The sequence below is a fragment of the Colius striatus genome, chromosome 1 (assembly GCF_028858725.1).
Source record: "Colius striatus isolate bColStr4 chromosome 1, bColStr4.1.hap1, whole genome shotgun sequence".
Lineage (NCBI taxonomy): Eukaryota > Metazoa > Chordata > Aves > Coliiformes > Coliidae > Colius > Colius striatus.
The window spans coordinates 148,285,803-148,310,613 of record NC_084759.1 but is presented as its reverse complement, the minus strand read 5'-3'; the positions used below and the strand labels follow the sequence as shown (position 1 = coordinate 148,310,613).

The 24,811-nt window shown below is 42.8% G+C and overlaps 1 protein-coding gene across 1 annotated transcript in view; it reads left to right on the top strand.

Annotated features, from left to right (window-relative positions):
• Positions 1 to 323: 323 nt before the first annotated feature.
• Positions 324 to 24,811, top strand: part of PAH (phenylalanine hydroxylase) — a 37,227-nt gene continuing 12,739 nt past the window's right edge. Inside the window, exons 1-4 of the mRNA XM_010196172.2 lie at positions 324 to 365; positions 4,810 to 4,917; positions 15,851 to 16,034; positions 23,811 to 23,899. Of these exons, the coding sequence (XP_010194474.1) occupies positions 324 to 365; positions 4,810 to 4,917; positions 15,851 to 16,034; positions 23,811 to 23,899 (423 nt within the window). The remainder of the gene's footprint in view (positions 366 to 4,809; positions 4,918 to 15,850; positions 16,035 to 23,810; positions 23,900 to 24,811) is intronic.

Here is a 24,811-nt window from a genome sequence, read left to right as displayed (position 1 = left end):
GCTGTTAATTCAAAGCATGCTGCTCGTCTGTGTTGGGACCAGATAGAAACAATATGCTGGAGAGTTGTTGTGTGCCAGAGTGGGACTGGTGGAGTGTCTGGTCCGTGTGACGGGGGTGGGTGAGGGGGGCGTGTAGGGAGAACGCCCCCTTGGCACGGTGTCCAGGGGAGGGAGCTGGGGAAGGGGGGAGGAAGGGAATGGCTTTGCCTCCTGTGCTTTGCTTTAAATACCTTTACACAGAGCTCTGGCCACTGTAGTAAAGTCAGAAGGCTTCACCTGCAGCAGCGAAGAGACCTCCCTGTGTGGGCATCACTCACTGCAACATGGACTCGCAGCACTGCAAAATGAATGGTGACCCTTTCCAGGTAAGTGATGGGATCTGTGTGCCAGTGCTTCATGGTGAGGGGCTGTAGCTGCCCCCCACTCCCTGATGCTTGCAAATCTTGTCACTGCTCTCTGAGAGGTAATGTGACCCAAGAAACAATAGGAAACAATATAGGAATATATAGGAAAAAAATATAGGAAAAAAAATAGGAAATATATAGGAAAAAATATAGGAAACAATATGCCTGTCTCAATGTTTTGTAGTGCCTGGTTGTCACTGTTCTCTGTTTTGGCAGCCAGCATGCTTGTCTGTTGTAATTGTGCTTGCAAAAATCCAGTGTAAATGAAAACAAACTTTGCAACAATATCCTCGCATATATGGCAAAGAGAAGAAGCAGCAGCAGCAAAGACCAGCAGCTGATTAGGGTCTTAAACCTATGTGCTGAAAGAGAGCTGTCTTCTTGTTAAAGGGAAGAAGTGGAAGCTACGTGCTGTTCTAGCAGAGCTATTTGTTAAGTTTCAGGACTCTGATGTCCCATTATGTAATGTTTACTAACTTACTTTGAACTCTTTGCTTTAGGAAATACAGGAAAGTCCTTTCAAATTACAGGTGCTATAGTTACTGCAGGGGCAAGTGACATAACCTGAGGCCAGCATGGTTAATTATTAGGGCCAAATTCTGCACCCATGTGTCCTATGCAATGCTGAAGCCAGAGACAAGCTGCAGATGTGCAAAAAAGGCTTCTGTTTCTACAACCCTTTTTAAGAGCAGAGCAGCTCAGGGACTCTGGTTTCTTATTGCTTTGTGTGCTGAGGCTGAACTCCAACAACTATTCTCTAGGGTCTTGTCATTTTTCCAAGTTGTAGGATTGCTTGGTCCATAAGACCTTTGCGGGAGCTGAGCATCTAAATGCTCAATGCTTAAAGAAATCTGACTTGGAAAGCAGCTCCACTTTCAGAAGTAGCTTAGGAATATTATTTCCTTCAAAATATATTTTTTCCCATTTTTTTCCCCCACTGTTATGTATACCTAGTAAGCCTGGAATTTACAACACAGAGGTGATTTTTTTTTTTTCTGTTACTGAAACTGCTAATAAAACTTCCTCTGGTTTTAACAGTGACTCTAAAGGGCATTGTCTAAATAGCTCAGAAATTGGTTTTAAGGCTGATAGGTCTGTGTTACTGACCTCAAATACTGCCATGTGTGTCAAAAAGGCAGTATCAATCTGTGTGTGAAGTGGTTAACCAAAAATCAAGATTTGCCCTGTGCTAAGGAAAACCCATCCTTGCTTCTACACATCATAGAATCAAAGAATCACAGAATGGTAGCGGCTGGAAGGGACCTTTAATGATCATCTAGTCCAGCCTCCCTGCTCAAGTAGGTCTGCCTACATCAGGGCACTGAGGAACCTGTCCAGATGGTTTGAAAACCTCCAGAGAAGGAGACTCCACACGGTCCCTGGGCAGACTGTGCCAGTGCTCCATCACCCTCATAGTAAAGAAGTTTTCCTTAAGTGGAACTTTTTATATTCCAGCTTTTGTCACTCATTTATGAGATTCCACTAGGTCCAGGAGTGGATGTTAATGTTCATCAACTGGTCCTTATTTTACTTATCCCCCTACCCTGCAAAAAAACCCAGACATCAAACCAACCCAAAAAGTACCTGGAAGAAAATTAGAGCTTAATTTATTCCATGCTACATTTATAAATCACATATACATGTCATACAGGCAATATTTAAATGATAGTGAACCAATTTGCTCAATTCCTAATCATAATCACTGTACAGAATGCTAGAGGTTCCAATTCCAAACTTCCCATTCCTCTCTATATGTTGAAAACCAGGGCACTAGAATTAGAATTAAGAATGGATAAACTGTGATCAGCTGTTAAAACTGTGTAGGTACTACAAAAAGCTCTGCAATAAATGTGAGTGGTTGTGTATATGTTGATGTGTATTACTTTCAGTGTGCATCTTGATGTATACTGCCTACAGTGTGTATTGATGTATATTGTCTCTATAAATATTAATATGAACTATGTAACAGGAAAACCATCATTTTACTCTTTTTTCTCTTTGCAATGAAAGATGTTATCTCTGTGGGGATACTCAGGCATGGACTAACTTTGTACAAAGACCTTCCAGTGAACAAATGCAAATGTGCAAGAAGTTAAGCAAGTATCACTCTGTTTGCAGGATTAGTGCCTACTCTCTACTGCAACGTCTTACTTTTAAGCAGCAACATAAATCAATTTACAAGAGTGGGAAAATGAAAGAGGACAGGTTGAAAGTGTCTGATCTCAACACATCAAGTCTAATGACCAAGGAGAACCTATCTTGGTTGGAAAGAAGTTTTTTAAGGAATTTTGGGGTATTCTCATGGTATAAAAAGATCAATTTACAGTAGAATTACCTTGAAGGACTTGAAACTTTCATTGTATGCCCTGCATGTGTCCAAACCACAGATTCAAGTCAACCTACCATTGAAACTGGTCCTCAGCATGCATTGGCAAGAGTATTTTAGATACATAACTGCCTGGCTTTTGAAACAGTCCCAATGCAGACCATGAAAACCAAATCTCAATTCATCAGGCAGACACTGCTGTAGCACAGATCTGTCCTGGAGATCAGTTTTGGTCGTGTTGGGGCAAAAAAAAAAAGGTAAAGCAATGTATTTCAGATGGCAGTTCTGGTTACACTATCACAAAATTTCTGGGCTACTGACATTTACTTTGCTTTTTGATAGACTGCTGTCCTCGTTTTCCCTTGTGGTTGTTTGAGATATAGATGGATTTCATTAACCAGCTGCCACATCACTCCTGACTGCTTTTCCTCTTGGTCCCCTCCATGTAAGAGCTGGGTCAACTTCCTGGTTGGGTGAGGACCCAAGAGACACAGAGATGCTGTGGGAAGTGTCACAGTTGAACATGCACCCTTTGGTGTATAAAACCAGTATTTCTACTACAGTGCCCTCTAGAGGTTTCCTGTAAAGGTGGAAAAATCTGGTTAACCTTTGCAACCCCTGTAAATAAAACCAGACAGAAAAATCCATTGCCAGTGTGTGGCAATGAGCTCTAAGGTTAGCAGCAGTTTCAGAGACATTCTGAAGAATAAACAGTTGTTTTCTTTGTGAAAGAAGGCGATTTTCTAACACTGCCTCAGAAAATGTAGTCCCACCAAGAACTTTATGGCTTCATGGCAGCTGGATTTGATAATTAATTTGTCTGCTACAAAGACTGTCTTTTGTAAGGACAATCTGTGCGAACTGACACTCTTCATACTCTAGTTCATATGTTAAACTAAGCAATAGCTATAATGAGGGCAGACTCTGACTGAAAATACAGATTTTCATAAACAAAAATTTAATGGATACCTTAAGTCAAGTTTTGGCCCAGGACTTGTTTTTACCTCAGTACCCATCTATATTGCAGTTGTCTGTTGTGATCTTTGAAAAAAGTAATCAGGATCACTTTTCCCAAGGTTAATAGATGTTAAGAAAACCCCAACAAATAAGACATTAATGTAACATCTGAAAGTTTGTGATGATTGTGCATCAAATTTACTCTAACACCAGAAAAATTAAGTTATTCTGGAAATTTCAGCAGGCACTTACCTGACATGCCAGGTACACAGATAATTTGAAAATCTAGCCCCACTCTAGGACCCAGTTTCCTGTTTCCGAAATGGTGAAATAACAGAGGTTTATTTTTGTTTAACTGAGGTTTTGTGAAAAGTAGCTCATGTACTCAGACATAGTGAAACATTCTGGTAATGAGAACCATGAAAAATAATTAAAATAAACATTCTTTTTTGCTTGCGAATACTGGAAATTGCCTTTTGGAATTTGCAGAGCAGAAAATCAATATGAGAAATGGAACAAACATAAATGAAAACTTACCTTGCCTTAACTGAGTCTTTACTCACTGTGGGTTTTAGGGAAAATTTAAACTTTTTCAAAACATTTTTTTCCTTCTCTTGTTATTTTGTCTTTAAACCATCTCCCATATCATTCTTGTGAATCTCACCTCTCATAGGGGTATCTGGAAGGCACAAGAAGAGCTGAAGGGAAACACAGGTCATGGCCTGCACCTCTGCACAGAGCTCATCTGCATTGCTCTGCTTAGTCCTAAGTGATAAAGAAAAGAAAGCCTGAGGGAAGGTCTTTGCATTGTAGCTGGAACCAAAGTGCATTAATGTTTCCCATCGTCCCTGAACTTATTACACTTGAGATGTGAAGCAGAGTAGAGATAGTATTAAACTATTTTCATGTCCTTTTTTACTCCTTCACTCCCACGTGGGCCCTAGATTGAGAGAACAGATTTGTGCTGCTCTACTTCTGACAGCAACAGTTGCATTGGTTCTTATTTAAAACAGCTTTATACCCTGTTTACATTGCTGATGCTGTGCAAAAGGAAAATGGAGAGAAGCAAAACTGACTCCTAGTGTGAATGTAAATGTTTTTATTTGTTTTATTTTCTTTCAGGAATCTATGTACATTGAAGAGACCTCAAATAAAAATGGTGTGATTTCTTTGATCTTCTCTCTGAAAGAAGAAGTTGGGGCATTGGCTAAAGTTCTACGCACATTTGAGGTAAATATTTTCCTTCAGGAGACCTGACCAGATCTATTACAATTTTACTTGCAGCAACATTTGCTTAGGGTATCTGTGATCATTGTTGTGATTCTATTTCATTGCCTTAAGAGGGGAAAGCAGTGTGCATTTCTTATTTGCAGTTGAAGTCCCTTAAACTCCCGGAGCAGAAAGTGGCCTTTTAAAGTTAAGATTTGATTTCACACTTTGTAAATGAAAACCTCTACTTTTAACTGATACAAGTGTGTAAAAAATGCATTTCCCCTGTTTAAAAATAACCTATTCCACTGTGCTTGAGTAAGAAGTAGAAGTGAATGGGGCAATAAGCTGAGACTGATGTTTGAGTATGTATATGTATATGTATATGTATATGTATATGTATATGTATATGTATATGTATATGTATACAAAGGTAAGTATAATCTGGCTGTGAGACCTGTGACTCACAGTGCACATGTTGCTTGAAGTACTCCTACTGGAGACACCTACCATCTTCTTAACCTTTGTCTGCCTGAGTAAATCTGATATAAAGAAGCCTACCATCTCCCACCAATGGTATTTCTACAGAGAGGGTAGAAGATACTTACAAGCAAGCATCAAAGTAACAGCACTTTGTTTACAGCAGAGGCTCAGCAACTTGTATTGACTGATCTGGAAAGCTTTTGGGGAAGCAAGCAGCTATTTACCTTTCAGGACATTGTGTGCCTATTTATTCTTCCAGAAATATTTACCAGATGTCATGGATGCAGTTTAAAAAGCACAAAATCCTCGCAATTCAGGATGGTTGTGTTGCAACACATGGAGTTGTGTACTCTGTGCTCCCAAGCAAACACACTATTTTATTGGTTTTGTGACTTTTCTTTTTTTTTTTAGAACATCATCATGTAATAGTCGTGACTGAAAGCAGTTCCTTCTATAGAACACTGCAAAAAACTGTGGCCTGCATACTTTCTGTTTGTAAACTGAACTGAGTAGGAAAGGAAAGGTTTGTGTGGTTTTATTACGAATGAAGAATAATTATTAATTATAGGACATATGTGATTCATTAAGATGAAGGGAAATTCATATCAACGTCAGCAGAGCTACTCTAAATTGTGAAGTAACCACTCTAATGCAGTCCTGCAAAATGTCTGTATGTCTGTGGCATGCATGTCTGTAAGTGAATTAAGCAGGCTGTTGATATTTGCTGGTTAAATGGATTGCTGTCTACTAACCAAATTGCTGTCAGCTCTAAAGGAAAATTGGCAGGGGAGGTACTTATAAGAAACAGAATCACACGGAATCACAGAATTACAGAATGGTAGAGGTTGGAAGAGACCTCTAAAGATCATCTAGTCTAACTCCCCTGCTCAGGAAAGTCTGCCTAGATCAGGGCACACAGGAATGTGTCCAGGAGGGTTTTGAAAACCTCCAGAGAAGGAGACTCCACACTCTCCCTGGGCAGTCTGTGTCAGGCCTCCCTCTCCCTTACAGGAAAGAAGTTTTTCCTTAAGTGGAACCTTTTGTGTTCCAGCTTATGTCCATTAACTGGACACTACAGAAAAAAGGGCTGTTCCATCTCCTTCACATACACCTTTCAAATATTTGTAAGTATTAATGACATTCTCCCTCAGTGTCCTCTTCTCCAGGCTGAACCATCCCAAATCTCACAGCCTTTCCTCAGAAGGAAGATGTTCCAGTCCCCCGATCATCTTGGTAGCCCTGCACTGGACTGTCTTCTGAAGTTCCCTGTCCCTTTTGAGCTGAGGAGCCCAGAACTGGACACAGGACTCCAGATGAGGTCTCACCAGGGTAGAATAGAGTGGGAACAGAACCTCCCTTGACCTGCTGGCCACACTCTTCTTGATGCATCCCAGGATGCCGTTGACCTTCTTGGCCACGAGGGCACATTGCTGGCTTATGGTTAGTTTATTATCAACCAGCATTCCCAGGTTCCTCTCTGCAGGGCTGCTCTCCAACAGATCAATCCCCAGCCTGTACTGGTCCATGGGGTTGTTCCTCCCAAGGTGCAGGACTGAGCACTTGGCCCTTGTTGAACCTCATGAGGTTCCTCTCTGCCCAACTCTCAAGCTGGTCAAGATCTCACTGAATGGCAGCACAGAGAAGCAGGCACATTTTGGCAGTGATTTCTTGCCCCAGGCACAGGTGCTCTTATATCAGTTTTGCATGCTGTTGGCAATGCAGTAGGGAAATGGATAGGTAGCTGGAGGGAAGGGATTTAATGGTACAAACCTGATCTGCAGCTTCAGCACCTTAGGGCTGTCAGTATTGAATTAATGAGTATAGGGGTATATAAACCAGAGCAGCCCTTCAGCTCTTCTCAGTGCAAAGGATCTCATCCTGTGCTTAGAGGAGTAAGACTCAAATGCATACATGGTTGAGACAACCTCCACCTTTTTCCAGGTGGGCCATGACCATGGGTGCCTCAGAGACACAGGCTCTATGCTCAGTGACATCCACAGCAGAGACGGGGAAGGTGGTGATATGCAGGTAAAGGTTGAGGACACGGAGGAAGACCTCAAGAGGATTTTTTCCTCTTTGCCCCTTCTCCGATGGATAAAATCAACTGTGAGAAGCAAGTTGGAAGTTAGTTCAGACTCTCTGTTGGTGGGCTTCTCTGGGCAGGGAGGTCTCTTGCCCTGTCCTCAGGGTTTCTGTTGCCAGCTTGGCACTGGCCTGGGAAAACATAGTGGGTTTGTCTCAGAGGAGTAGCACAGGGAGGAGAAGTGGGAACAGCTGCTCTGGCTGTTGTTGCCTCATGGAAGCACACAAAGTGGGAAAAAGGAGAACATAAAACCCACAAAATATGATCAGACAGTTCCCTCAAGCAGATGCTGTACTGAAACCATGGACCTCCCCAGAGGGCCAGACCTTGTGCGGCCCTGATGTTGATGGCCATGTGTGGCATGTTTGGAGGCCAGCTGACCCTTGCTGAGGCTGCAGTGTGTCCAGGCTGACAATGTGTCTCTGGGAGAGCACAGCTCAACCCTCTCCTCCTCCCAGTTCATGTTTGGGAGTGATTAAGGGACAACGCCTACAGCACTGGCTTTGAGGATTTTGCCTCTTCTCTAGCCAGTCTAGAAAACTACTCTGGGACATGAAAGCTTTAAATATGAAAGTCTTAAAAATAAATCCTTTCTTAAGGCAGGGAAGAAAGTGTTGAACCAAGATTCAGTCTGAGACACAGGGAACTGAGGGGATACCTAAAGAGTGATCTCATGGTGCCTTCAGCAGCCAGACTCCCTTTTTGTAAAGGACATGTCTGTGTGGACCTGGAGGTTGGTTTATCATCTTCTTCATTTGAGCTGGAGAAAAAAATTCTGTTACTCTGGGAGGGCTGTTCAGTCACTCCTCTGTCCCTCTCCAAGATGCAGGAGCAGCTTCTCACTCCCATATTCACATCCCATCTGTGTCCCACTTCCGTGCTGTGGTGAAACTTGGTTAGATATTAGTTCCCACCACAGCTTGATCTCCATGGTTAACAAGAGCCCAAGTAGAGCTATGTTGTGCTCCAGCCTGGCCATTGCTTGGGTAATGGGAGGTACAGGACTGCTGGCTCATCAAGCACCATGGCTTCTCCCCAGTCCAGATGTAATCTGTACTCACTCAGGAAGTAAAACCTGTCAGGGAAAAAAGTAGTGTCCAAACATATCCCAGATGAACTAGGTAAGACCCTATTGTGTGCCATGGTGGACTGAAGGTAGGGTAGCCTCATATGCAGGTAGGTGAAAGCACAAGGCCGGTGGCTACAGAGAGAGAGCACTCATCATTCAGAATTACATCCTGTAACTGAGACAAGAAGTTTAAGAGACTTTCAATGTGTGTTGAGGAAGAGACTTTCAATGTACTTTGTCCTACCCAAACATCCCTCAGGATTTCTCATGCAGTTGACAGAGTGCTACAAGCTATCGTCTTTGTTTTTTTTTGCACCCAAACCCTTATTTTCTGTTCAGATCTCGGTTGCACAGAAGTATGTTGCTACAGTGACAACTGTTGTTTTCCCTGTGTAGCTTGAAGTTGGGCCAATGGACAAAGTCCAAAAAGAGAAAGCAGTCTGTAGCAAAGAAGGGCTGAACCCTCAGAAAGGCAGGTACATATTTAAAGACTATATGGCTTTCTAGGCTTAACACATTTCTATCTCTAAAAGTCAATCCAGACCATGTCTACAGTTCAACATCCGCTTTGGGTGGAAGAAGAGTCCTTTTCCAGTCTTATACACAAAAGCAAGCAGCACTCAGGAAGATGTCTCTGCCCTCAGCAGGCTTCTAGGCCCTTCTGACCCCTGGTGCCTGTCTACCCTCTGTTTTGCAGATCTTTGCCTGACTGCGTGAATCTGCTCCTTCTGGACTGCTGTGTATCCATGATGCCCTATGCCACTGTTGACAGTGCAGTCCCTGCCATTTCTTCTCCACTTTCCCTATGCAGAGGCAGTGTCTGCAGGGGCAGTCTTCTACTCTAACATGTGCTGTAATAGCAGCTCAGCCATGCCCAGAAATAAGCAGATTGTTAAAACTGTAAACACTTTGCTTCTAAACTAGCAGCTCTGGCTAATAAAGATCCAGTTTCTGCTGAAACAAGCAAACCAAATTATTTTGCATCTGAAAAGCCTATTTGTCCATAATGTTCATCTGTTCATCCAGGTCAGAAAAAGACAGAAATTATCCAAATTTCTTATCAAAACTGAGAAAGCAAAGCAGAACACTTTGTGTAACCCAAGTGTTACACCTGATGGGAATGTTTGTTGTTCTCTGTAGTGATAAAAGCCCATTGAAATCACTTTTTAAACAACAGCAAAGTCCATTCTGAAAGAAAAAAGTGAAAAAAAAGTTGTTCTTCCTCAAAGACTGACTTTTCCAAAATGAAATTCATCATTAAAAAATATCAGAACTAAAACTTTAAATATGTAAAAAGGATTTCCCTCAGTTTAAATGGATTTTTTTCCATATGAATCTGTGAATCTATTGAACTCTGAAGTTCTTTTCCTAATGGATTTACAAATAGCAGAAGACGTGTCATCTGTAGTGTAGAGCAAACACTGTGTTAGAATATAACCCATTCCCATAGAGGAGCCTTCCATCTTCTCTTCACTGATGTGAGGTTCCCAAATACAGAGCAGGATTTCAGTACAAAGCCCATCCATCAATGGCATTACTTACAGTGAGTAGGATTCTAGCTCAAGGGCAGCTCCATTTATTTGCACAGAATAGTATTCCTGATCCTGGAAAAAGCTAGTACTCCATGGGAGGACTGGATGAGAATAACAGGCTGTAACAAATGAGACCCTGTTCTTTTCAGAGCCAGCAAAGATGACTGTGCTTTTTTTTTTTTTTTTCTGTTTAGGAGCTTACTTTTTTCATCAGAAAGTCCAAAGTGACTGTTACCTCTTTGCCCCTTGGGAAGGTATTGGCTGTGCAGTGTTTTGGGTTGTTTGTAAGTCAGAAGCAAGCAATCACTTTGTCCGGGGGTGTGTTGGAGGTGTCTGTACTGATAGGTGAACAGGCCAGGCATGCCTCTGCCAAGAGACTTGTTTTTTGTCATAGTACACAAATGCACAGCTACAATAATTTTATTATACCTGATCTCACTGTTCCAAATCTGTGTTCTCAGTTTGAGCTTTCCTCTTTCTACAGTGAGGAAGGCAAGAGTCCTTGATCTAGTCTTTAAAGAGAGGAGTGCCTGCTTGCTAGGTGCTTGTGCAGTGCCATAGGCTAGCACGTATGCTTTTTGTTTTGTCCTATTCCACGTATTTTGTGACTAGACTTTCCTGAATGTCTCATATCAAACTTCAAGGCGGGAGCAGAAGTGGTAAGCAATGGACACCAGGGGCTGCTCCAGGGCTGTCTGCTCTTTAGAGCTGTTTGCTGGCACAGGCCACTTCTGAGTCTTTTTGCCCCCAGGAGACTGTCGTGCGAGGAAGCCCCTAGCAGGTGTGAAGGAGAAGATGGGGAAGCACTGTCCTCAGCTGTGAAGCAGGCCTTTGGATAGTAAAGCTGAATCAGATGTCTGTTTTTGCCCTCACTTTGCAAAACCATGGCTGAAGGCACTGCTGTAACTTACTAACTCACCACATCTCCTGTGAAAACTAGGAAGAGTTTGTACATGTGCTTCTGAAAGTTTCCTTCTTTAGGAAGCCCTGAACTAGCCCACGACAAGGGATAAAAGAACACGTTTTTTTGTCGTTGTTGTGTTGGGGTTTTTTTGTTTGTTTGTTTTTTAATTGGTACCAAGAAAGTGCAAGTAAATCGTTGTTTTGGGAGATTTCACTCAAGTTCTCACTGAAAGTTGATTAGCTGCACCATAGAGCTGTTGACGTTTCTTCATGTGGTAACAATGTGGGATCTCCTGATGAAGCCAAACTTACTTAATGACAAGAGTCATGAAAACAAGTTGCAGATGGATTCACAGCTGTACTTAGTTTTAGCAACCATTTGCAGAAGCATTTAGTAATACATAAACAGAAGGCCATATGAACACCATGGGAAGCAGTAGTCCATAACATTCCCATAAAGTATCCATTCCCACTGAAAGCTTCCCCATGTAGCTAGGAAAACACTGATTCCGGTGATCAGGCCTTTAAACTCTGTGAGGGTGGGTCTAAGTTATCTTGGCAGTGCCTTCTGCAAGACGGCTGTAACACCAGTCAGGTTTGATACTGCTGGTGTGGGGCAGCTGCAATGTGGGAGACACAGAATGGCATAATTGAAGTAACCTGGGGAAGGGGCTGGAGCTGTGTCACAACCTCTGAGAGGAAGCCAAGGCTGAGATGCAGTATTGTGGAGTAAAGGTAGGCAGGGAGATGGGTAATCTCCTTCTGTGTCCACCATTGCCTCTGTTGTAAATTGATATCTGTATCACTAATGCCCATCATTTGAAAAATCATGATTTACATGAAATGGACTTAATTCTAACTTGATTTGAGCTTTGAGAATGTCTTGAGGCTTCTTTCCATAATGGTGAGTGATAGAGATACAGCTAACTTGCCTTTTCAAATAATGAAAATTGAGATCTTCACTCTTGAGGGTGGAAGTTTTTAGGAAAAAAACCCAAGGAATTTGGAATGACTTCTGGTGACTTCAAGGGATCTGGCAATACTGTACTCTTGTGATTTCCATTAGGTGTTACACCCAATGCTACTCTCAGACCTCAAAGCAAAATCTGTTCTGAATTGTTAATACTTGCTAAAAAATATATCACAAATAGCCTAGTCCACTGTTTTTAAATAAATGCAAGGTGAACAGCTACACCTCTTCTGCCAACACAGAAGCACTCCAGCAGGCATGTGGTTGTGTGTTAGGATGTGTCCATATTCGAGAGATTCATGGTCATAAATCTGAGGAGAAGCAGGGAAGTGCCAACCTGCTGCAAATGCTTTGCAGCTGCAATGAATGATGGAGTGAATTCAACAAAGGCACATCTAGTCTCAAGCTATGGGCTTATCTGATTCCTAACAGCTCTGAAATAGGAAAGGCAGAAATCAGATCACTGTTAATAGTTCAGGTGTAAATCCAACCTCAAACATGTAACAGTTCAGACCTGCCAAAACCAATTAGGTTAGGAGTTAAGATGCATCAATAAAAAATAGCTCAGAAATCACGAAGTTCCATAAAATAAATACAGAAATTTTATTAGGTGTCATTTGAGGGAATACATTGACAGGATTTCAGGATCCACTAAAAAACCCAAAGAGATTGAAAACTGCTCGAAATAAACTAAGCCAAAAAATGCCCCCATTCTCCTTTCTTGGGTAACCATTTATCTCTAGAAGTTGGAGCTTTGAAAGAATCTGTCAACTACTGTGAGAAACCTGATGTGACTGCAAGATTTAGCAATACTAAGGATGCAGTTTTGAACAATGTGAAACTATGAAGGTTAAACACTAGATGGAGTCGTTGGACTAGAATGAAATCGAAATTTGTACAGCAACTCCAGTAACAGAGCCACTGTAAATATTTTGAAATCAGAGGCTTAGTAGCAAGACACAGCATATGAGAGCATGTTTCTCCAGGAGCATGATTCAAGGAACTGGACATAGGCTGCTGAGTTCTTGCTTTGTAAACAGTCACCAGAAGGGTTCTCCTTTCAGCTTCTCTGGTATGAGATCCTGAAGAATTGTCACAAAGAGATTAAATGGGTTGGCTCTGCACATTGCTGAGGTGGAAGCAGCCCACAAATAAACAACAAACTAGCTTCATATTCTGTGAGGAGCTTTTCTGCTTATCTCAGTTGCAAGAAAGGAGGTGACTCTCTCCACGAGCACCTTCTTCCCTGTCTTTTCCCCCCCTTTTTCCTGCCCTCCTAGCTTGTAGTGATACTTTGAGAGGCATTGATGCTCCTGCTGCCTTAAGCATGTCTTATATCCACCCAAGCAGCTTGTCTCTTCATTCCCAACCCCTGCATCATTCCCTCCACTTTGTGAGCACTGCTGTCAGTGCAGCTGCACCGAGCCAGGTTAGAGAGCTGGTACAGTAGAAAAGTCACCCAGCCCAAAGAGAAAAATAATTATAGAGTTGAGTTACTGTTGTGATCTGTCAAACAGCTCTGCTTTCGCCAAGGGAGGGATGCTGAGGCTGAGATGAACACATCTAGATTGGGAAGGGAAAACACACAGTAACCTCTGCAAGACTTAGAAAGCCCTGTCAGGGCCTGGGACTCTATTCCCCCTTGAATTTTTCACAGAGACAGAATACAATACCCCGACACATCAGTGTAAGATGAAAGTAAAGCAACACTTCAGTGTGCCTGAGCTGAGTCTTTGACAGGAGGAGGTTTTACATCCACTCTCCACCTTTGTGAGCATCTACACAGAGCAGCTGAACAACCCCAGCCTCAGGATGCCAGCCCCATGTTGCTGCACTGCTCTCCACAGTGCAGCTGCAGAAAAGGGGTCGACAGCCCCCTGTGCCTGCTCTCTGTCAAAAGCTTTCCAGTCCTCTGAACTTCCAGCTCCAGGCCGCCCCACCTCCCAGTGTCTCACCAAGTGCAGGATACAATGTGCGGTTTGTTTGTGAAATGAGGGCTTTGGAAGCCTAAAACAAATTGCCCTCAGGGACCAGGACAGTGGTGGCCTTTCGCTCCTGCAGACAGCCCCACAAGGACAGCACCTCTCCAGACCAGCAGTTGGTGAATGAGCTTTTGACCTTTTCAACTTATTGTATTGGTATCTAGCCAAACAATTTAAGTTCATCTGTAGCATGTGACACTCAGGAAAGAGAGGAATGACATGCATACTGTTTCCTATGAAGTAATAATCTGCTCATTGTGGTGGAGTGAATGAGAGCTTCGCTGCTGATGGCCAGATGCCCCCCTGTGCTGTGCAATCACAAAGAGAAGCTAAGAACACCTTAAAGAGCTTGAGAAGCTCAGACTAGAGGGAAATAGGGAAAAATATCTTCCTCCTTTCTTCCCTCTAGGTCACAAGTAGATCCTTGCAGTGTTTCTTCATGGCTGAAATCCTGACTCCACTACAGCAGGGAGTTTGATGCTGACACCAGTGTGGTCATCATTTCACTCCATGAAGTACGGAGTCTTCTTAAGCACGAAAGCAGTAAAACAAAAGCTTCTCCAGGGCTGCTGAGCACAGTCTGTCAGCTCCTCTTGATCTTCAAGCCCAAACTTCCTCCAGGGATTAGTAAAATCCTCCCAGTGGACAGAAGTCTAGATCTGGCCTCAGTATGCTGTGGCTTCCATGTAAGCCTGAGGAAGGTGAGATGGTAAAGTCAGCAACAATTGAAGTCTGTTTAAAAGAATTTTGTCAAAAAACCTTAAAAACCACAAAGAAAAAACAACATTTTGACATTCAAATTATAGTGCTCAGGAAAGCATTTGAGTTCAGATGAACTGAGGTAGGTTTTCCTGGACTTGTGTTTAAGTGACTGGAAAAACAGGATTTTTAGCTATTTGTAGCTTCACACATTGACATGGTGGCATGTCTGAGGTCAGGTACCGACTGGCTATAGTCATAGTATAGTTGCCAATTATCCCTTTCCTCAGAACTAGGAGGCACTGCTGCTGGTCGGTGAAGGTATTTGGGGAGACAGCATCTGAATTGCTATCCTAAAGATAAGACTTCCTTGCTGTGGGAGTGATCAGACCCTAGGGCAGTTGCCCAGAGAAGTTGTAGAGTCTCTCTCTGGGGAGATACTTGGAACTTGACACAGTCTTGAGCAATCTGCTCTAGCGGACCCTACCTGAGCAGACTGCTGGACTAAATGATCTCCAGAGGTTCCATCCAACTTGTAACTCTGAGATTCTGTGATTTAGTGATTCTGTAATGTAAAACACCATTGGTTTTATTTATACAAACCTGGGCTGCCTTTTTGGTGCAAATATACATTTCCTGTTGGATCTCTGCCCAGCATCTGGTTACAGCCCTGGAAACCGCGCAGGTGGCTTTGCAGGTGACCGTGCAGTAGCTTGGCAGAAGCTTATCTCATAGGGTGCCCAGCTGCTTGCTTTTCCAATCTCCTTTCAAGATGTTCATAAATACAGAATTTACATTCTCACGAGAGAGTTCTCTGCAGGTGGAATGTCTACTTCCCATGTTCATCCTGGGGAAATGTTCTTGTCCACACTAGAAGAGTTCCCATTATGTACTTGTGACGGTGACGTCTCCATTTACAACACAAGGCCTGTTTACAGCTTGTATCCTGCTTCCACCCTTTTCTAAGATTTATGTAATACATAATCTTTGCGTTGGTGCTGTGCACAAGAGTAAATACTTTGTCCTTCTCATTCGTCCTTTTTGTTTCTCTCCTGTTATGAAACTTCTCAGTCTAGTGGTCCTCAGTCTGGTAGCAACTAGAGGCAAGTCTCTACTATTGAGTTATTTGGATTGTATAGTATAGATTGTTGACTGACACATGAATTTTAGCTAGTCTTTATGTCATATCTTTTCCCCCAAACCCTATTGGGCCAGAATATCTCTTTCTCACAGGAAAAAGGTATAAACCTGACCCACATTGAGTCCCGACCTTCCCGTCTCAACAAAGATGAGTATGAATTCTTCATTAACTTGGAAGGTAAGAATGTCCCAGCGCTGGACAATATCATCAAGTCCTTGAGAAATGATATTGGAGCAACAGTCCATGAGCTTTCACGAACCAAGAAGAAGGACACTGGTAAGGATACACTGATAAGGATAATATTAATAAGCAATATTTACATCACATGCTGAAATTACTTCTTTTTCCTATAGTAGAGAAGTTCCTCTTGGATCTATATGGCTGCATTCCGCTCCCATCACCTATTTTGCTTACATTATGAGCTTTTTCATTTGGGAATTTTCTCTCAGTGTAAACTGTCATGCTCCATCTTTTGCAATGCTTCTGACCAGGTCTCCTGGGAACTGGTGCTATGGTGTTATGTTGTCATATATCTGGTTGGTTGGCAGCACTCGCAATCTCTTAAAGACAGCCTTGCTGTGGTAGCTTGTTAATGTGGATCAAAGAATGATTGGATGTACATGTTAAGAGCTCAGCTTGTAAACCCCTAACTGCTAGTGCAGGTAGTTGTAGGTACATCTATTTGCTGCTCCCACTTTCTACTGTGTTTTGAAATACACAGCATTCATAAACACAGTTTTTGGCAAGTTATGCAGGGTGGCAACTTTTGTTCTTGACACATACCTGGAATATATATGAAGGAATAACAGAGGTGCAGGTGGGAAACATATCACCATGTTTAATGTAGATAAGTTAGCTTATCAAGCCCAATGACATGTGACGTTTCCTGAATCTCAAACTACCATCCCACAGCCTTTGCACCATTAAGCACTGAAAGCCTCTGCAGTACTTGCACACTTTTAGCCCTTTACCATGCTCTCTGCCCAAAGAAGAACTTAGAAGAGTGACAACAAGGATCTCCATGTGCGATGCACTATATTTGTCCAGTTACTTTATGCCCTGATTCACTAACAGCCCCACATAAACTCAAGCACATTTTTAAAGGGAGAACAATTCCAGCAAAATTTTCAGTCACATGCATGGTTTTGGCTTGTAGATGGTAGATTAATTTCCCTGAGAAATCCAGACCTTGATCTGCCTCATTTTCCTTCCCACCCTGTCCCTACAACAAAGCAGTGTCTGGTCAGTACCCAGTATCCAGAGTCAAGCCTCTGGAAAAATATCACTTATTGGAGACTGCCTTTCACCTTCCTGTGGAAGGACGGCTCCCTGGAATCCTTGGGGAGGTCACAAAGAGGGTGTCCTGGAGACAATTATGATGTCTATGCATAGTGTGTCCCATTTGGTGATGGCCCTATCTTGAACACTTCTCCCAAAGAGTAGTTAGGTGAAAAGAAGCTGCATTTTAACTTTGAAGTGACACACAGTCCCTGTGAACCCAGTCAGACTTTGCCATCTTGTATAGTGAGTCCATTCAGAGTCAGTCCATACAAAGCCAACACTTTGAGTGAGTATATTATGATTGTGATAGGGCATCTTAAAGATAGATGTAAACAATTAAAATCAGAAGACAGAGAGGAAATTCCTACAAGGGGTTATGTAGTTTGTCTACTGGCAAAAAACACTACCAGCTAAACAACTATCTTCCCTTGAGCAGTGAAAATCTCCTGGGCTCCATGGCTCTGCACTGCGGGGCTGCCCTGCTCTGATCAATCTCACTTGCTGCTCTGAGAGCTGATGACTTCTCTCCCTGCTTACCTCAAAAGCTGGGAACAGAAGATACTCTCCTTCTTTAGAACAGCCTTTATGGTCTCTGCTGACAGTATCCTGCCCAATCTCAGCCTTCCCTTGAGATGTCTGGTTTCTGGATTTGTCTTGTTGGAGTGTCTCCAGTAGATAAGATAAAACGTGGAGGTAACTGTGGGCTATAAAGACTATTCCGTTGGTGATCAATTAATTATTTATTAAAGTAGTTGTTGCACATTTGATGCTTATTCAATAGATCCTTTGCACAAAGTCCACCTTGCTTTCCAGATTCTCCTTATTTAGGTAGGAACTGATGGTAAAGGGCATTATAGCAAAGTAAAAAGTGACAGTGCTGTTGCAATACCTTAGCTCTTGCCAAATGTCTCTGGGACCTCACAAATCCCTCTGGTACAAACCTTGTGGTGCAGCAGAGGTGACAAGAATGCAGTCCTGTGCAAGGCCTGGTATGGAGTGGTGGCATCTTCATGAGAGAGGGGGAGAGATTACCCTTCTGCACTCCCTGGGGCTAGCATGCCCCTTTGAACACATGGATTTACTTTCTGATTTTGCTCTTGTGGACTCTAGCTGCTGCAGACCCATCCTGGTGGGAATCTTGCACCTCTGTGCTGAGATGAGAGAAGGAAAAGTTGCATGTGGTGACTCTTTCCTGCTCCCTGCTCTCCCTCACACAGATACATGTGAGTCTGACACCATCCATCCACCGCTCCAATTTTTGGGCTTGTGGATGCTCCCTCACTCCTGATGTTTAAACTAGTGAGCCTCTGCCACCTACTTTGGTAGGAGTAGATATAACTTTCCATTCCTGTAAGAGATCCCAGGGAGGTCAATTATAATTCTGCCTTTCGAGGTAAATAAGGGAAGATTTTGTCAGCTGTTCTTGCTCCTAATTTTCAGAGATTTGCTGGAGTTGAGGCTGCTTTGTACAGTGGTGGCTGCCCAGCATCCAGTTTGAGATATATTTAAATGCCTCTTCAGATAACAGATGTGATTTTAATAGGATTTCAGACTTTGAATACTTTACGTCTGGATCTTCCTCTTCCTTCCAAGGAACAACATGAAAGGACATTAATACCTTCTCGAGATCAGTGCTGGTAATCCTTTTACCGTTTCCTTTGTGTCCTACCCATGACATTAGATTTGAAGATGAAAAAGAAGAAGGCAGATATTCTTTGGAGTCAGTTCTTTCCATTCATGAGATGAAGGGACAAAAGGTTGATTAGGTGATTTATGATCACATCAAATCAAAGAAGTTCTCTTCTGGGGGGTTTTTTATTTCCAGATAATGAAAGCAGGGCTTGCCATTACTTTTGTTTTTCTAATTATTATTAAGAAGTGAATAATAAACTTTATTAAATAATAAAGTTATGTATAAACATAGGCCAGTCAGATAGAGATACAGCTCTAAATATCAACAGAGAAAGGCTTGTGAGAGAAATTCTGACCTCACAGAAGTCAAAACTCCTGTAGTCAGCCGCAGGATTAGGATTTCACTGCGTGTTACTGTGTTGATCAAAGGTTTTTTAAGATAGATTATCCTGTCAGTGCTGCAGAAAGGGATTTGATCCCCTTCTGTCTGAGAGGATAACTTATGTTTGTTTGTTAGTTTGAGTAATTCAGAAATAGTATAAAGTGGGAGCAATTTATTGCCAAGGAAAGAGAGGAAGATTGATATATCTTTTTGCCCTTTCCCTTTTTCTTTCTTTTTCCTCCCCCAATTTCAACTTCTCTCATGAGTAGTAAGAGTCCAGTCATACTGAAATCACCAAGAGACATATTTTGAAAGGTCAAACAAGCCCTGCTTAGAGGGTGAACCGTGGGTGGCAAATTCTGGGCTGAGGCAGCTACAAGGCAAAGTGAGAAGGGAGCAGCCTGAGCTGTAGGAAGTGTGGTGAGATGCTGTCCTTTATCAGGGATGGCATTAACAAACAACAGACCTCCTGCTGCCTTTTAGGTCAGCTTGCCTTTCAAATGTATCCTCCTGACAAATCTGGTCATAATCCACAGATGCTCTTGTGTGAAATTTTATTCCTAAAACACAGAATGAGAGCAATATTGCTCCAGGGAGCAAAACCTCAGAAATATGGTTTATGGGGATATTGTCACACTCTTCTCAGCAGGTAGGTAAAGGCTGGAAGGAGTCTGGGAGGAGGCGGTCTGGGCTTTCATGGGACTGATTCTTTCACCGCTGCCTAAAGATGCTCTCAGCTCTTCCTTGCTAAGAATTTGTTTTGCTCATGCTCATGATTTGAGAAGAAACCCTCTGTTTTACTCGGTTTCCTGTAGGAAGCACACAGAGCTGTTCTTGAGGCACTGCTTCTCAGGCAGTCAGAGGAAATTTATACATTCTGCCGCTCTGTATAGTTCACTATTAAACTCATGTGTATCTGCTTTATTGGGCAAGGAATAAATTAATGCCTTTTGGTGGGGGGGGAACTTTTTCTTTTTTTCTTCTCAATTTCACTGTATTTAGGGTCTTTTCTAAATTAAGGAAAAAGGTAATTTTGTTTTCCCTTTGACACATCCAAATAGTTACAGATACCAGGTTTTTATCAACAATGTAGTTTCAGCACAGAGCAGGCCAGCAAAAATGGCTCTAAATCCAAAGGTAGTTTTAGAGCTTCAGATGAGAAGGGCAAGCAGTCACAAGGCCAAAAGCCATTTGCAGAGATGGAAAGATTTGTTGTGAAAACACAGTGCAGCTCTTCATGGCTCATTTTGGAAATGAGACGGGTATCTGCAATCCACTGGGAGCCTGTGGATAAAAATAATTAAATATTGTTCTGTTGCAGCATTAGGGAAATGCAGACAATTTATTGCATTTCTGAGACAGGCTGGGAGCTGAGGTTCTGTAGAGGCCTTGTTTGCTAAACCCTGAGGCTGGCCAAAGCATTTGGAACTGTTTAAAAAAGGGCTAAACCTGGGCCTTGAGCTGCTATAAATTGCGTAGACCTGTCTTTGACCCTCCTTACAATGATCTGAACAGAGGAGTTCTGCAGAAGTCCTCTCTGGCCCTGCTTTGCTGCCTCTTGTATAAATAGCTTATTAGCATTCTGCTAAGCATTTGACCCCACAGTAATTTGGTCACCACTTGGGTGTCCAGCACGAACCCATAAACGCTGCTGTTTCACTTAAAGACAAATCAATATTTATTACTGATCAGTCCACGTTTGCTCCTCAGACCTTCACAGAGGCCCAGTGTTGCCACAGCTTGCCCTGGCAACTCATTAACAGCGGTGCAGACAGACAGCAAGTCTGGCAAACGGGCTGGAGGAGGGTGTTGTGAACAAAATATGGGACAGATTCAGCCAGGGGGTAATTAGATTTGATTTTTTAAATAGTTGCTGGGAGTGCTGAGGCACAGCTTCCTGGCACACCACAGCTAGGCAGAAGACTCAATAGCCCTTTTGCACCCTGGTCCCTGATGCGAGGACTGAATGCACTTGGTACAATGTCTACCCTGGGGCTGTGCTCAGGACCTTTGATTCTTGTTTCCACAAGAGAGCTGGTAAGGCTCAGGACTTTCTAGGACCTAACTGTCTGGGGGACCTGAGAGGAGGGCAGAGAACTGTTGAAAATAGGTCAGGTCTCTATAGGGTCTGTGTGCCTAGAAGATAAGTTGCTGCTCCTGGGAATCAGAAAACCAAGCCACCAATCTTCATGCCCAGGACTGACACTACATCAGCACAGGAGTCAGTCTGTTCCAGAGTTTATCATGAGCTCTGCATCAAGGACTTTGATGTTCTCGAGAATAAAATGTATGCAATGAAAGTAAGTCACTAGGATATATGCATTTTTATATATCTTCTTGAAGTGTCAATAATTCAGATCCCATCTACCTGGACCTTTCTGATTCAGGACAGCAAAATCCTACAGACATCTGCTGAAATCCACTGCAGACATCAGCCCCCACCAATTTACCTGCACAGCCCAGACCCTCAGGTCATGGTGTGACCCTGAGAATAGTGGTTACTCACTCTTAATACTGATGAATCCTTGGCTATGGGACTGGTAGTCAACTTTTTTCCTAGTGCCTAATCCCAGAACATTTATCAGTGTGCTTCACCTCAAGCTGAGTTGGAAACATGAAACAATTCCCTCTTCTCTTGCACTCAAACACACCTTTTTCTACTCACCTCCTCTGACTAGTTTAATTCAATGTATTGGAGGTTCAGGAAGGTTGCTAACAGGAAGGTGAGGGTGTTTTTGGAGAAACTAGTAAGCCAGCTGTACATCCAGCAAACAAAGCCATTTGGGGAATATCTTCCTGGGACTGCTGCTGCCATCTAGTGACTTGTTCAGGTCTGGGGGATTTTTCAGGCCAAAGCAAAAGGATATGCAGCTGTGAAAGAGGGGATCCGAAACTCACTTCTGCCGGATGGGAGAAAGGGAGGTAGAGGCGTGAGCACTGCTGAGTCGGGTCTCTGCAGGCTTGGGAGCACAGGCATCCCGGGACCTCCCCCAGCTGGCAGCCACCACCTCTTCCCAGCCTGCCTGAAACAAACCTCAGGGCTCCCAGCACAGGAGTATTGGATGGAGCTGGATTGCTGGTGAGAGAGCAGGTCAAGGGGTGCGAGTGCTCTGTGTGAGGCCAAGCTGTGGCCGTTCAAAATGTGCCTGGTGAATTTGCCATTGCTGCTCTGTGCAGATGCCTTGCAGAAACCCAGTACCACAAGTGCTCTCTATGTTGTTAGGCTCAGCAGAAAGCAAAACTGAACAGTTCAGCAGAAAGCAAAGCTGAACAGTTCTGGAGACAGAGTGATGATCCTCTTATCTTGTCAGTAGTCCATCAGGTCTGGGATGAGCCCCATCAGCAAGGCACTGCAGGGAGCTTGGGCTGCAGCTGCCAGCTGGGGATCAGGTTCACTTGGCACAAAATCCAAAATCAGACAAGGAGGTAGAGCTGAGTAGCAGTGCTCCCAGCTGAGCAGACAGCCGTGCAGGAGAATAAGCTGTCTTTGAAGCACTTGATTGAGCAAGAGATGCCCATTTGTGCAAGACAGTAACTAAATGAACTGGTAACATTTTATAGATAGACTGATGAGAGCCCCTGGGCTGGGACCAGCTGACCTTTGGGTGATATCAGCCTTGAAGCCTGTGTTGCTGACTTGTACTCAGTGTGGGGAGCATATGGGACATGATTGCATGGCCCAAACATGACGTACATCCTTAGGTAGGCGTTTTGTGCCTTTTACGTAGAAAAAGTATGGTAGAACTGGAAGTGACGCAGAGAGAGCTGATGAGAGTGCTCACAGATAGACCACAGTTTCTGTGCCTGAAATACACCAGTAAAGCCTCAGCCAGGAAGACGGATGGTAGATGGAGGATCTGGCAGGGAGCTATGATATCTTGGAGAAGGTAACACCAAATGACATTTTGATAAAGTAACTAATTAACATTGAATAAAATAAAGTTTAAACCAAAAGAAAGTAAGAGACATTTTCCTGGTAGTGCAATTTCCATGAAGACATTTGCCTTCTGCTTTCCACTTTCCGAACACACAGCATCTGGAAAACCATGTTATTCTTCCTTGTCCTCCACCTTATGTCCTTCAGTAAAGAGAGGGCCACATAGACATTACATGCTGTGTAGTCAGTGTGGTTTCTTTTCATACTCTGGCTGTGCCGTAGTCAGTGTGTATAGCGTGTGAACAATGAGGCAATGGAGAACCAGGCCCAGAATGTGAATTAAATTAATGCATTATAGTATAATGACTATAGTAATACAGTGCTAGTCCGAGGTATTAGAGTGCCATTTATCATTTTATTTCAGCACCCTGGTTTAAGTGAGGACACTAAGTAGGTCTTAGAAAGACATTTCCAGAGGGTCGAATAATACTGTCTCTTTCTTGTCCTGGGGTTTCTTGCTGCTCCTTTGACATGGCTGATTCTAGATACTGTGAAAGGAAGAATACAAAAATTGGTACATTCTGGTAAGCCTAGAGACCTAAACAGAAAATAATAAATATTAACAAGTCAGCTCTGAGCTAAGGGCTAGACATTCCTGATGCTCTGTGTTCTTCCAACAGTGCAAAACAGCCCCAAATTTAAGACAGCTTGCAGGGTTTGTTCTTGCCTCCTACTACAGGGAGAGGCCATTGCTGTCCAAAGAAATTAGCTCCTTGTGTATGTTTCTTTGAATTTATGATATGGATGGAAAGACCAGAAGAAAGCCTCAAAGCAAGTAATGAAGAAGCATATCAGTATGTATTTCTTTTCTGTTTTGCAGTGCCGTGGTTCCCAAGAAGTATCCAGGAGCTGGACAGGTTTGCCAATCAAATCCTAAGCTATGGAGCAGAACTGGATGCTGATCATCCTGTAAGAAACAGAGCTGTATCTTTTTAACATGTTTCTAGCTAGTGGGTCAAATGCTGCTCTCATTTACATTAGCTCTGCTTTAAGACAGATCTAGTAGACTAAGTCTCATGTGGCATAGGACAAGAAGAGTGCTCTACTTCTAGGGTTACTGTCAGCCCAATCCTCAGTTATGAAGTAAATCAAGTTGCTTTAGTTTCAACAAATACTAGGAGGCCTTAAAAGTCATAGCAGTCATCAGAGCACAGGACCACCACAAGGACACCTCTAGCTTTCCTAGGTGGCTCTGATGTGAAGACTTCAAGCTCGTTTTGTGACTGATTAGCAACAAATCTTCAGAAGCAATGTATCATAGCCCAGAGATAGGAAGACTTTTTTTCTTCCTCGATTACATACGCATGATTGAGCTTAGTGCCTTGCTATGTACTTGTTAAATCTGTTTGCAATTTTTATATGATGAGACACAACAAAAGAAAAGGCCCTTGTTTCAGAAAGTTTGTCTTAAATGGTAGAGTCAGTCAGAAAATTTTGTTCTTTGGCTTAGGTGACAAAAAAATTATTCAGTTTTTTTTTCAGCTCCTCCAGTTCACAGGAATACTTTCTACCTCTGTTCTCTCTCCAAGCAAACAACAACTTATTTTCATTTGTCAAAACACACTGAGTTCCATGCAGTGCAACAGAAATTGCTGCTATTAGTTTAATTGAGATAGGGTGATTATAAATAAATTACATGCAGCGCAACAAAAATTGCTGCTATTAGTTTAATTGAGATGGGGTGATTAGTCATTCACTACCTATTGCTTAATTCGAGATGTGTTGTGTATCATGTACAATGATTCATGATGTTCAGTGTGGTCGTATGAAAGGCAGAATGAAAGGAGATACACTGAGTCAATGGCCCCCTTGTGTGTCATG